At 42.3% G+C, this 14,886-nt stretch overlaps 1 protein-coding gene across 1 annotated transcript in view; it reads left to right on the top strand.

Moving 5' to 3' along the window:
• Positions 1-5,023: 5,023 nt before the first annotated feature.
• Positions 5,024-14,886, top strand: part of IDE (insulin degrading enzyme) — a 122,847-nt gene continuing 112,984 nt past the window's right edge. Inside the window, 1 exon segment of the mRNA NM_001314100.1 lies at positions 5,024-5,121. Within this exon segment, the coding sequence (NP_001301029.1) occupies positions 5,024-5,121 (98 nt within the window).

Here is a 14,886-nt window from a genome sequence, read left to right as displayed (position 1 = left end):
AGATTTATTCATTTAATTATTTGAGAGAGAAAGAGAGAAAGAACATGAGCAGGAGTGATAGGAGAGGGAGAAAGAATCTCAAGCAAACTCCATGCTGTGTGTGGAGCCCGGCTGGGGGCTTGATCCCAGGACCCTGATATCATGACCTGAGCCAAAACTAAGAGTCAGACACTTAGCTGACTGAGCCACCCAGGCACCCCACCCTAATATTATTTTAATTATATTATGTAAGTTTTTATATAAGTATTAGTTTACTTGTTTATTTCTCTCACTATAATGTCAAACCCCAGAAGAATAGAAACTTGGTTACTTGCTCTTTCGGCGTATCTTCAATATATAAAGCAAGGGTGGGCCCATTTTTGTTCAGTGGATAAATCAAGAGTAGTTGTAACTGGAGAAAATATGAATTATAGATTTTCACATTAATATTTCAAGTAGTGTCCATAAAGTGACTCAAACTTACCTTCAAGGACCAGCAAGCAGGGGAGCCTTGGTAGCTCAGTGGATTGAGCAGCTGCCTTGGGCTCAGGTCATGATCCCGGGGTCCCAGGATCCAGCCCCACATCAGGCTCCCCGCTCAGTGGGGAGTCTGCTTCTCCTTCTGCCTGCCAGCTCCCCTGCTTGTGCGCACATGCTCTCTCTTTCTCTCTGTCAAATAAATAAATAAAATATTTTTAAAAAGGACCAGCAAGTGATTTAGAAAAAGTTTTAAAGAACAAGTTTATAATTCACAAATCACTTATATATAAACATTTTTAAAAATTCATGTTGCTTTGGTTTTAGATATTTTATTACCATAGTACTGTATTTAAGACTAACATACAAAAAAAAAAAAAACTAACATACATTATAAAACTTATTTTTAAGTAGGCTCCATGCCCGGTGTGGGACTTGAACTCATGAACCTGAGATTTAGAGCCACATACCCTACTAGCCAGACACCTCATAAAACTTTTTATCATGGAAAACTTCAAACATACACAAAAGCAAAGAGAATAGTATAATACCTCTCCCCACCCCATCATTCATTATGCAGCTTCAATAATTATCAGTTCATGGCCAATAATATTGTTTTATCTATATTTTCCCCTCCTCACTCATTCTCCACTGAATTATTTGAATCAAATCCTAGGCATTGCATTATTTCAGTATATATCTCAAAGAACCCTAAAAAAAAAACCCCACAGCTATTAGCATACCACCAAAAGTAACATAATTATTTAATATCATCAAATATCTACTAACTATTCTTACTTTTCTCATGAATGCTTATTTTCCATAATAGGTTTGCTCAAATTAGGATTTAAACAAAAATGAAACATATCATTTGGTTAATGTCTTTTTTTGTTTTCCATTTAAAAATTTTTTAAAATTTTATTTTAGGTAGGCTTTATGACCAATGTGAGGAGGCTTGAACTCATGACCCTAATATCCAGGGTCACATGTTCTACCATATGAGCCAGCCAGATGCAAGTGTTTCAAAATCGACACTTAATAATGTAGTATACATAGTCGACTCCGTAATACTTTTGAAACAGTATTATCTTTTGAAAGTGTTACTGAAGTGCTACAGAAAAGTAAATGAATCATAAGAGAACAGCTCAATTTATTTTCAAAAACTGAATATACCCACTTAAAACATACCCCCAGAAGCCCTCTTTATTCTCCCCAGCCACTAGTCTGACATCTAATACTATACTATAGATTAGTTTTGTCTGATTTTCAACTTTATATACATGGACTTATATAGTAAATACTCCTTTGAGTCTGGCTACTTTCACCATGTTTGTGGGATTAATCCATATTTTTAAGTGTAGTTTTTGCTCATTTTCATTGCTGTACAGTATTCCATTGTGTGACTACTACCTAATTTATTTTTTATGTGCATTTTATTGTGGTTTCTTTTCCTGTTCATTTTTTTTTTTTTTTGCATTTTATTGTTGATGGGCTTTGGATTGTTTCCAGTTTGGACTATTATTGACTGTGCTGCTGTGAATATTATAGTACATATATTTTTGTGGATGCATGTTCACATTTCTGTTGGCTATATAGCTAGAAGTTGAATTGCTAGGTCATAGTATATACATATACGCAGCTTTAATAGATATCACCAAATAGTTTCCATGGCCTATTTGTCTGCTATCATGCTATTATCATATTATCTCAATTACTATAGCTTAATAGTAACTCTTAATACATGGTACTATACGTGTTCCAGATTCTTCTTTCAGGCTGGCTTGGGTCTTCCTGACCTTTTGCATTTTCATATAAGAGTTTATAAACAGATTGTCATACTTGCCAATTCTAAGTCCCTTTTAATACATAAGTTTCCCCTTCCTCTTTTATTTTGCAATTCAGGTCACTTTTCCTGTAGTGTTTCTTTTCTTTCCTTTTTTTTAAAAAATATTTTATTTATTTATTCATGAGAGACACAGAGAGAGGCAGAGACACAGAGAGAGGGAGAGGCAGGCTCCTTGCAGGGAGCCGGATGTGGGACTCCATCCTGGAACAGGATCACGCCCTAAACCAAAGGCAGACACTCAACCTCTGAGCCACCGAGGCATACCTCCTGTAATGTTTAAAACATTCTAAACATAATTTTATACATTATAAATAATTTCAAACATTCTAAACATAATAATTGTTGATTATGTCCTTATGGTGTGATTTAACATACCTATACCATGTATTTCCTATGAATGGTAGTTACATTTAGAGGCTTAATCAGATTTAGAAAACATGCAATTGATAAGTGTTAATTAAGCACTGTGCTTGCTGCCAGGTGAGATACAAAAATGTCTAAGACATCATTCATAATCCACTGCTTCTTACAAGCATGGAAGGTTAAAATTCAAATAAGTGCCTTTAGAGAGAGGCAAACTACTCTGGTAGCTCAGATCAAAGAGTGGTTACTTTCAATAAGGTATGTGAGGAATGGAAATGAGGGAAAGTTTTGTAAAGGCAGTGCTATTTCAACTGGGCTTGAAAGTTGCTAGAGATCTGACAAGTTGGTATTGTTATAAGCATTAATTAGCTGTGTGAATTGCAGTTATTAGTGGGTGGGGGTAGAAGCTAAAAAGGTGGGTACCAAATTGAGTGGTGGCCCCCAAAATATTGTTCATGTCCTAATCCCAGGAACCTGTGTTACATTATTTGGAAAAAGTATCTTTGCAGACGCAATCAATTTAAGAATTCGATGAGATAATCCTGGATTACGTGATTGTGCCCTAAATCCAATGACAAATGTTCTTGTAAAAGACAGAATAAAAGACACGCAGAGGAGAAAGCAATGTGAAGTGGAAGCAGGGATGGGGTGATGTGGCCTTAAGCCAAGGAAACTGGGTTCCACAAGAAAGCTGGAAGTAGCAAAGAACAGATTCTCCCCTAAGATCCTCCATAGGGAGTGCAGCCCTGACAATACCTTAATTTTGGACTTCTGGCCTCCAGACTGTGAGAGAATAAGTTTGTTGTTTAAAGCCACTAAATTTGTGATAATTTATTATGGCAGCCACAGGACACTAATACAGGAGGGTTGAGGCTGGAATGTAATACTGTGGAATTTTACCCTACATTGCACTAGGAGTGCTGCCTCATCTCTGGTACCTCGGTTTCCATCCATCCAAAGTTTGCCTTTAGCTGAAAGTGTATTTTTTTTTTTTTAAGATTTTTAAATTTATTCATGAGAGATGAATAAGGAGGGAGAGGGAGAGGGAGAGAGAGAGGCAGAGCGAGAAGCAGTCTCCATGCAGGGTCTCCAGGATCACGCCCTGGACCACAGGTGGCGCTAAACCGCTGAGCCACCGGGGCTGCCCTGAAAGTGTATTTTTAATTTTTTTTTAAATTTTTATTTATTTATGATAGTCACAGAGAGAGAGGCGCAGAGACACAGGCAGAGGGAGAAGCAGGCTCCATGCACCGGGAGCCCGACGTGGGATTCGATCCCGGGTCTCCAGGATCACGCCCCGGGCCAAAGACAGGCGCCAAACCGCTGCGCCACCCAGGGATCCCTGAAAGTGTATTTTTAAAAAAGATCCCTTTACCTCTTTAATGAAGTATCCATTTGATTAAGGGAACCTCCTCCTGAATTCCTATTTGAAGCCATAATAGGATTCAAAGCATTGTTTTTGACCGTAGTCTTGGGGTTCGCCACATCGGAAACCCACAGGTACTTAAGCTAGGGAGTCACTATCCCTAATTGCACTTTGCCCTAACGAACCCCGCAAGATGGAAATGCAACCGAAAATCAGATCCATAACAACTATTACGTTGTTCTTGGATGCTTAACACCATACAGCCATCCGGGAAAAAGCCTGGTTATAAATAATGGTTAAAGTACACTGACAATAGAAGTACTACATATATGTGTGGTGGCGCTTTAATACAGCAGTAGAGAGGAGTTTCTACCGTGGATCTGAAAGCCCGCGGAAGCCTTGTTTCGCCGCGGCCATTCCACCTCCCCCGCTTGCTTTGCGAGGGGCTAACTTCCCCAGGGTCCGCACCGCGCTCTAGAGGGAGCCCGCGGACCGCGGGCCGCAGAATCGTTTGCTGCGCAGCCGCCCGGTCCGCGGACTCGGTTCCAACACCTGCACCGCCCAGGGCGCCAGCCAATGAGGGCGCCTCCGCAAACATGGCCCCTTGCGCTCTCAGTATTCGCGAGACCCTGCCCTCTCCGTACACTTAGCCAGGTACACCTCGCCGCCCTCCCGCGTACGCCTCGTCTGACCCAGTCGGTGCCACCAGCCTGGGAAGGCCTGGTTGCTGCGCTCCCGCAGCTCCGCGGCCAGACTCGGTCCAGCCCGCCGGCTGCAGCCCGCGACGCCGGCCGTGCCCACCGCCCCCGCCCTCGCCCTCGCCCTCGCCCTCGCCCTGTCGGGTTCCAGGCAAAACCCGGAGCCCCGGCCGCGCAGCGGCTCCCGGGAGGCGGCGCGGCGCGGCGCGGCGGACTGAGCATGCGCAGTGGGCAGGGCCGGCTCCCGGTGCAAGAAGGAAGCGTCCGCGGTGCTCCCGGCGGCTTCGCTGGGGTATGCGGTACCCGCTAGCGTGGCTGCTGCACTCCGCGCGGCCCAGCACCTTCCGCTCCGTCCTCGGCGCCCGCCTGCCGCTCCCGGAGCGCCTCTGTGGGTAAGCGGAGCAGAGCGCCCGGGCCCTCGGGGCCCGCGAGTCACCGTGGTTTGGAGCCCGGGTTGCAAAGTGGTGATTCAGCACTTAAAGCCGCCGCCGCCGCCGCCGCCGCCGCCCCTCACGCCGCCAGTCCCGCCGGCCTGGGGCCCGGACGCCCGCGGAGGCCGCCCCGGGCCCGGAAGGTCGGCCCGCCGGCCGGCCGGGTGGGAGCGAGGGGCCTTGCCCGCAGAGGAGGGCGCCTTTCGGGCTGGTGAGGGCGGACGGGGGCTGTGACCCGGGGTCACGGGACATGGGTCCCAAGTGCGGGGGGCCCGGGGCGCGGACGGAGTCACCCCGGCGGGCTCCCGGGAGCCGTGCCGTGCCACTCTCCTGGGAGTCTGCCGGTGAGGGACCGGGAACCCGAGTTCGACTGTCCCTGGCCATAGGGTAAAGGAATCCGAGTCCAAGGAGACCTGCTTCTCACCCTCCTCTCAGCCATGCTTTTTTCCATGGGGACGGAGTTTCCACTACTATATGGAAATGCCTGCGTTGGGAACCGTAAAAGTTTGCCTGCTTGCGCCTTAGTGAGTAGACGAGTATTGGGTTTCCTGACCGGGGGAATTCGGGAGCCGAAGGATACCTTGGGATCCATCAAAATCCATCAAAGCAGCTCCCTTGTCTTACACCTGATACAGTCGAGGCCCGGAGAGATTGTGTGATTTCCCAATTGCAGGGCTTGTGGCTAAAAGCTATATGGGGACTGGGTTTTTTTTTTTTTCTTTTGCCATCCGGTGGCGTGCTCTCTCTCCACTTCGCTGCTCTGTGTATAGTAGAAATACATAGTCTCGTAGCGAACGCCGAATGCCCCTTACTGTGAATAAAGAGGAATTGGCGAAGATGGGCAGTACAGTCTTGCCCTACTTAGGTCTATCCTTTGAACCTCTCCTCTGTTTTTAATAATATCTAGGACCTACAAAGTGCAGGGCACTGTGGTAGACCCTCGGTGTAAGTATGTGGTCTGCCTTCCAAGGACCTTTGACTTTTTTTTTAAATCTTTATTTATTTTTTTTAATTTTTTATTTACTTATTTATGATAGTCACACACAGAGAGAGAGAGAGAGAGAGAGAGGCAGAGACACAGGCAGAGGGAGAAGCAGGCTCCATGCACCGGGAGCCCGACGTGGGATTCGATCCTGGGTCTCCAGGATCACGCCCTGGGCCAAAGGCAGGCGCTAAACCGCTGCGCCACCCAGGGATCCCAATCTTTGACTTTTTTGTCCAGATTAAGATGCCAAGAGAGTATAGCCAAGCTGAAAAGGACGTGTTTCACTACAGTCATAGATCGGCAGTGTGGGCTTTGCACAATTTAGGGCAGAGATAGAAGAGGGGGTCTGGGCTGGCCTTTGAAGGAAAAGCAGAAAATGTGGAGAGTGGGCATTGGTGAGTGTAATACAGCCTAGGCACTGGACTTCTGGAGTTGGGGACAGACTGAGCAGATTAGTCTAGTTGGAGCTTTAGAGAACTTCTACAGGGGAATTAGGAGGAAACAAATCTTGTAAAAGTAGAGTAATGCTAGCCTGGGCTTTGAATTTTATTTGGACTTTTCCAATGCATAGTATTGGGAGCTGTTAAGAGTTTGAGGTGGGGAGTGATCTAATGAAACTGTTGAGGAAATTAGTTTGGTGGGTATGAGCAGGATGTAAGAGAGTGGAGAGATCTGAAGAAAAGAAATTGGTTGGGACTTAGTCTTTCCTGGCTGAACTAGGATAGTAGTAGTAATGATACTAAAAAGGCCTAATGCAAATGAAAAAATCTGTGGAGCTTGTTTTCCCTGCTCTATTTCCCACTATGCAAAATCCACTACAATATGGATAAAGATTCCTGAGTTTAGAGAAAGAAGTGGGAGTGGTGAGCATAAGCAGGGTACCTCTGTGGGTCTCCTTCAGGTCAGAATTTGTTCTGTAGTTAATTTGTTGCTAATAGGTTATGCTTAGCTTCATATTGTCTTCAGTGTATAGAATTTGGGATTTTATTTATTTTTTTATTAAAGATTTTATTTTTAAAAACTTTTTATTTATTCATGAGAGATAGAGAGGCAGAGACACAGGCAGAGGGAGAAACAGGCTCCATGCAGGGAGCCTGATGTGGGACTCGATCCCGGGTCTCCAGGATCAGGCCCTAGGCTGAAGGCAGTGCTAAACCGCTGAGCAACGGGGCCTGCCCTAAAGACTTTATTTTTAAGTAATCTCTACACCCGTTGTGGGGCTCAAACTCACAGCCCTTATATCAAGAGTCAAATGCTCTACTGACTGAGCCAACTAGGTGTCCCAGAATTTTGGATTTTAAAGCATCAATTTTAAGTTTTATACAAAGGTTTGTATGTTCTACCTACAATTCAGTTTTCTCTGTACTTTTCTCCCATAGCTTTTTACTTTCACTGATGAGGTTCAGGGCATGGGTTAAACTGCCAGAGCTTCAAGATAAGGTTGTTCTCAAAGAAGGAAATTCAGGAGATTTGAAGATAATGAATGAGATCAACCACCTAAAAAACTCTATATTAAAAATTAGTGATTGACTAATAAGGAAAATACAGGTCCAATCAAAGGGATCAGGGTATAGTTATAGGAAGGAAAGGACTAACATCTGAAGCTACCCATATTCAAATCTTGAGGAAGGTAATCAATCCTACCGTACAAAGTAGGGAGATATATTAACAGAGATGGTTACAGGGTTATTTAATGGAAGACTTGGGATTTAATCCATGTCTGTCTGGAACCAGAGCCTGAGCTCTTAACTGTTAAACTGCCTTTGCCAGTGTCGAGGCATTCATTTCCTGTTCTAACCTTTTGAGAAAGAGATAGTCTTAAAGCAGTTTGTAAAGATTTATTTAAAAATCAGCTTCATTGTCCTCTGTTTAGCCATATTGGATAAATTGGTGCTGTGTGTAATTATCTGAACTATTGTGAGGAACCTAGAGGTAGTAGCCCAGTCCCTGGCAACTACTTGAAACACCTGTGCATCGGTCATCTCACTTTGCATTTTTTTTTAAGATTTATTTATTTATTTATTTATTTATTTATTTATTTATTTTTATTTATTTATTTATTTATTTATTTATTTATTTATTTATTTATTTATTTATTTTAGACATAGAGAGAAAGAGAGGCAGAGACACAGGAGGAGGGAGAAGCAGGCTCCGTGCTGGGAGCCTGACTCCGGACTCGATCCCGGGATTCCAGGATCGCGCCCTGGGCCAAAGGCAGGCGCCAAACTGCTGAGCCACCCAGGGATCCCTACTTTGCTTTTCTGTGTTCTATGGGTGTTGGTAACAGTGGTATGCCAAATGCGACTAAGTATTAAGACCCAGGCTTTAATTGTACCATTAGAAAGTATGTATGTAAGCTCGCTCGCTCACTCTACATCCACCGAAGTGCTTGAACTACAGACCCTGAGATTGAGTCACGTGCTTTACCGACTGAGCCAGCCAGGTGCCCCAGGCTTTTAAATTACTTTTAACCAGAAAAATATATTTGTCTAAAAGGAAAAGATGCCTTTGTTTATCTTTAATTAGCATTAGCCCAAAACATACACAGTAAAAAGTTACATTCTGTCTGCCTTTAAGGTTAGGGTTGGGGATAATCTTACCAGGGAGTTGGATGGGAAGCAGGTATGTTTTCATAAGAATTGGTTTCCTTTCTATTTTTCTATTGGTATTTTAAATCTCCTAAAGAGGTACCCAGATAATCCGCCTACCTTTCAGGCAGAGTGACAGGGCTAAAGCACTTTCCTTTCACAGGGGTAGATCTGCTAGGTATGCTGGGTGGAGGCTTAGGGCATTCCTTTTTGGTTTTTCTTGAGTCAGCAGCCCTCACTCCTCTCTGTTCCTTTAGCCATTATTTGAATGTCTGTTTTGTTGTGATCACTCACTACAGTGTGCTCAGCACCGTGGGGGATGCAGAGAGAGTCAGTGAACTTTCAGACAAATAGTAATTCCTCTTCTTGTGTCTTTTACGAAGTATCTCCACTTTTGTGTTCTGTTGCCTCTTTCAATTTATTATGAAAAGAAGCTTAGTATTTTTATTACAGTTCTTTCTTTTAAAAGTGAGACTTAGAAATTGTTGTAGCATTAAAAGTTATAAAAGCTTTTATTCCCCACAAAGAACTAACTGTATAGTTTCTCATTGCCTATTAAAAATGTGTAACTGTTAAAAAAAAAAAAAGTGGGACTCACAAGCTACTTCCCAAGGGGAAGGTATCACACTCTGCCTGACATATTTATTACATGAATGAATGAATTTTTTTCAAAACCAGTTTTCTGTTGATTTCCCTAGTTTTGCAAATACTGGTTAATCATTTTCTCAGTTTAGCTTCAAAATTGGAATAATCTTTGCATCTCTTTTTCTCTCACTGTCTATTCTGAAGACCAAACTCAAATTTTGAGTCTTTCATCCTGAAGTTTCTTTCTTTCTTTTTTTTTTTTTTTTAAGATTTTTATTTATTTATTAGAGAGAGGACGACAGAGGCAGAGGGAGAAACAGGCTCCACGCAAGAAGCCGGATGTGGGACTCAATCCCTGGTCTCCAGGATCAGGCCCTGGGCTGAAGGTGGTGCTAAACCGCTGAGTCACCTGGGCTGCCCTCATCCTGAAGTTTCTTGGAGTAAACTTAAGCTTCCATTACCCTCCTAGTTTAAGCTATGATCATCTTCCCGGACACCTCACATCTACTAGTTCTGTATATGTATTTTTAAATTCCAATATAATAAAATATAGTGTTATATTAGTTTCAAGTGTACAATATAGTGATTTAACAGTTCTATACATTACTCAGTGCTGGTCTTGATAATTGTACTCTTAATCTCCTTCATCTGTTTGACCCAATCCCCTTTTTCCTTCCCTTTAGCAACCACCAGTTCTCTGTATTTAAGAGACTGTTGGTTTTTTCTTTTTTCCCCATCTGTTTTTTAAAATTCCATGTATGAATGAAATCATACAGTATTTGTCTTTCTCTGACTTAGTTTACTTAGCATTATATCCTCTAGATCCATTATTGCATATGGCAAGATTTCATTCTTTTTTATGGCCAAGTAATATTCCACTGTACATATATATGTGTGTATCTTCTTTATCTGTTATGGATGGACCCTTGGGTTGATTCCATATCTTGGCTATTGGAAACAGTGCTGCAATAAATATAGGGGTGCATATATCTGATTTTTTCCAGGCTTCTGTCTCCCTACCAGTTGATACTTTTTATCAGATTAATTCTAATATACTAATTTCCTCATGCCATTGTCTTGTTTAGACACCACCAATGGTTCTGCACTTTGTCAAGATCAAGTCCAAACTTCCTGAGCCAGTATTTAAGCATCTCATAGGCTGGCCCCATCCTCACTTTTTTTTTTTTTTTTTTTTTAAGATTTTATTTATTGGGATCCCTGGGTGGCGCAGCGGTTTGGCGCCTGCCTTTGGCCCAGGGCACGATCCTGGAGCCCCGGGATCGAATCCCACGTCGGGCTCCCGGTGCATGGAGCCTGCTTCTCCCTCTGCCTGTGTCTCTGCCTCTCTCTCTCTCTCTGTGTGACTATCATAAATAAAGAAAGAAAAAAAAAAGATTTTATTTATTTACTCATGTGAGACAGAGAGAGGCAGAGACTTAGGCAGAGAGAGAAGCAGGCTCCCCGCAGGGAGCCTGATGCTGGACTCCATCCCAGGACTCTGGGATCACGCCCTGAGCCACCCAGGTGCCCCCCATCCTCACTTTTTAACCTAACTTCCCTCTTTTCTAGTCAGACCCACCAGTTTACTGTCTCTTGTACATGAGCTGTTCATTCCCAATTCTAGAATGCCTTTTTGTCTTTTAATATGACTAAATCTGTCATTCTTTTATAGACCTTATTTAGGTCACACAATTGTGGTTTCTTTTTCTAAACTTAATGATTTATTTGAGATGTTGAAACATCCATTTGACATTTAACCATTTACTACCTCTTATTTTTTTACTTTTTTTTTTTTTATTTTGTTGTCTGATTGGAGAGACTAGGACTTCCAGTATAATGTTGAACAACAGTAGTGGTAGTGGACATCCCTGTTGTGTTCCTGACCTTAAGGGAAAAGCTCTCAGTTTTTCCCTGTTGAGGATGATATTTGCTGTGGGTCTTTCATGTGTGGCTTTTATGATATTGAGGTACGTTCCTTCTATCACTGCACGGTGGAGAGTTTTTATCAAGAAAGGATGCTGTATTTTGTCAAATGCTTTTTCTGCATCTGTTGAGAGGATCATATGATTCTTGTCCGTTCTTTTATTAATGTGGTGTATCGCATTGACTTGTGGTTGTTGAACCACCCCGGTAGCCTGGGAGTAAATCCCTCTTGGTCCTGATGAATAATCCTTTAATGTATTGTTGGATCATATTAGCTAGTATCTTGGTGAGAATTTTTGCATCCATGTTCATCAGAGATATTGGTCTCTAGTTCTTTCTAGTGGGGTCTTTGTCTGGTTTTGGGATCAAGGTAATCCTGGCCTCATAGAATGAGTTTGGAAGTTTTCCTTTCATTTCTGTTTTTTTGGAACAGTTTCAGAAGAAAAGGTTTTTTTTTGTTGTTGTTGTCGTTATTATTATTATTTTTTAAGATTTTATTTCTTTATTCATGAGAGACACAGAGAGACAGAGACACAGGCACAGGGAGAAGCAGGCTCCATTCCATGCAGGGAGCCTGACTCATCCCGGGTCTCATCCCGGGTCTCCAGGATCACTCCCTGGGCCAAAGGCAGGCACTAAACCGCTGAGCCACCCAGGCATCCCCAGAAGAAAAGGTTTTAATATTTTTTTAAATGGTTGGTAGAATTCCCCCTGGGAAGCCATCTGCCCTGGTCCCTTGTTTGTTGGGAGATTTTTGATTCCTGATTCAATTTCTTTGATGGTTATGGGTCTGTTCAGGTGTTCTATTTCTTCCTGTTTAAATTTTGGTAGTTTATGTGTTTCTAGAAATTTATCCACATAGAACTAGCTCCTAGTTTCGTTGATCTGTTCTACTGTTTTTATAATTTCTATGTCATTGATATCTGCTGTAATCTTTATTCTAATCCCCTGTTAGGCTTTATTTCTTGTTCTTTTTCCAGTTCCTTTAGGTATAAGGTTAGGTTTCTTGTTCCTTGAGGAAGTGAATATATTCTCGAACAGTATACTTTTTAGTTTTTTTCTGCTTTTGACCTTTGTAGAAAATTTCTTCTCCGAGTTACTTTTTATTCATTTAACCTTGTTTTGAGATTCACATAGGTATGTGTTCATTGCTGAATCTTATGTGAATATGCCACTAATTATTTTTCATTCTGTTAATGAAGATTTGGGTTGTTTCATTTTTTTTCCCCTCCTATCACAAATAGTCTATGTTGTTGATGTGCCCCAGTACCCAATCTTTGGTCATCATCTTTGCCTGCACTCAATTAGGGTTCTCATTCAATCGCATTGCTTTAAATATTATTTGTATATGCTTTGTCCACTATGTAGCCATGAGGCACATGTGCTTATTTAAATGTAAATTAATGAAAATTAACAATTCAATTTTTCAGTCACCCTAGCTGCATTTCAAGTCACATGTGGCGCATGGCTAACATATGAGGCAAAGCAATTACAGAGCAATTACCATCACTGATGTTTTGTGAAACCCACCTGATCTGTACTCCGATAGTTCCCAAATGTATCTCTCTCCCCTGAATTTCAGATTTAGGTAATAAACTTCCTACTCAACATTTCCCTTGGATGGCAAATATATATCCTAAACTTAGCATGTTCAAAACCTGCCATCTTCATCCCCATCTCAATGAATAACATCTTTATTCTTCCACTTGTTTAGGCTAACAACCTGGAGTCATCCTTAACTCCTTTCTTGTTTTCTTATCCCTTAACAGGCAGCATATACACCCAGATTAAGACCACTTCTGCCTGCCACCACCCTGGTTCTAATCACACTTTTACTGAGATACTGCAATAGCCTGTTAACCAGTTTCCTTGCTTCTGCAGTTGCCTCTCTATGTATAACTTGTTCTTGTCACCACAGGTAGCATGATCTTTTTTGAAATGCAAGTGCAATATCTTTGCTAGTGAATGTTTAAAACTTTGTAGTTGATCCCCATTCTGTTCATATTTAAAGACAAAATCCTTATATTAGCCAAGAAGGCCCTATGGGACCTGACCTTTCATCACCTCTCTGATCTTGTTTCCAAAATAATCACTCTCACCCCATTCCAGTCACACTGGTCTGTTTACTTGACTCAGATGATTTGCACTGCTTTTCCTCTGCTCAGAATGCTCATTTATCGTTGATATCAGAGAGGGCTTCACAGAGAACATAGGTTTTAAGCAAATGTCTTTGAAGGAAATATAAAATTTAAATGAACAGAGAAGGGGAAGAGAGAATATTTTAGAAGGAATAGTGTTTGCAAAAGCTCAGAAGTAGGAATATTTACAATATAATCAAGGGACAGAAGATTTTATCCTATAGGAAGCAGAGAGTCTCTGATGCCTTTTGAACAGTACAGTCAACATGAAAAGTATGTGGTTTTTTGTTTTTGATGATAAATCTGTGTTTTGGAAGCATAGTTGAAATGCAGGCAGGCAAAGGATAAAAAAGCACATGTAATAAGGAGAATGTCTGCAGAGGATGTGTGTAAAAGAAGATTTCAGCAGCTTTGAGCATAGGGGGAGATGGAGAGATCCCAGCAGCCTAAGGTCTTGGGTCTGGGTGACTTTCAGATTAGTGCCAAGATGAGCCTTGACTAGGAGGGACATTAGGGTAGAGAAGGCTCTTGTGGAGAGATTCACCTCCAGGCAGTGAGAAGTCCAGTTAGGTGACATATTGGTCCTGGCTGGTTAGGGGCTGGTGTTCTAAAGGCATGCCAAAAGAACAGGTTGGTCAGGTGCAATGGTGAGGCAGTCTTGTACACATTGTTAACCATCTCATAGCTAGCTGTTAACCATCAGGAAGTTAGGTGACCAAAGGTCCCTCAGGGCAGTGGACAAGACGGAGCAGTCCTTAAATAGCAATCTGTTTGCAGATTGTAGTTAAGAATTCAGTTTAAAGATCAGAACCAGGTTGTTGAGTCCTGAACAGAAGTGTCTAAAATTTCCACTATTTAAGGATAGGAAATGGGCCCAGAGCCTAGAACAAGCTGCAGTGAAGGCTAAGTAGACTCAGTTATGAGGCTCTTGATGTTGCTGTTAACGTGAAAAGATTAAGTAGCTAATATTTACTCAATGCCTACTGTGTGTTTTGCCTTGTATTTGGTGTTTCCCATATGTCCTTTAATGGCCACGGTAGTTCTGTGAGGGAGGTATTGTGGTTCTTTTCTGTTTTTCAGATAAGGAGATAGAGGCTCCAATAGGTTAACTTGGTCAAGGATACATTGCTGGTAAGTGGCTTTATCAGAAGTGAATCCAGGGACACCTGGGTGGCTCAGCGGTTTAGTGCCTGCCTTTGGCCCAGTCCTGGGATCGAGTCCCACATCAGGCTCCCTGCATGACACCTGCTTCTCCCTCTGCCTGTGTCTCTGTCTCTCTCTCTCTGTATGTGTGTCTCATGAATAAATAAATAAAATCTTAAAAAAAAAAAAGAGAGAGAGAATGGTTAGAAGTGTCTGGCTAAAGAGGGTTTTGTTGTTGTTGTTGTTTTAAATATTTTATTTATTTGAGAGAGAGCAGGAGTAGGGGTGGGAGAGGCAGAGGGGGAGAGAGAAGAAGACTCCCCACTGAGCAGGGTGCCCAACATGGGGCTCAATCCCAGGACCT

This window comes from Canis lupus, chromosome 28 (assembly GCF_011100685.1).
Source record: "Canis lupus familiaris isolate Mischka breed German Shepherd chromosome 28, alternate assembly UU_Cfam_GSD_1.0, whole genome shotgun sequence".
NCBI classification, from domain to species: domain Eukaryota; kingdom Metazoa; phylum Chordata; class Mammalia; order Carnivora; family Canidae; genus Canis; species Canis lupus.
The sequence above is the reverse complement of the archived record's forward strand: the minus strand, read 5'-3'. Positions and strand labels throughout refer to the sequence as shown.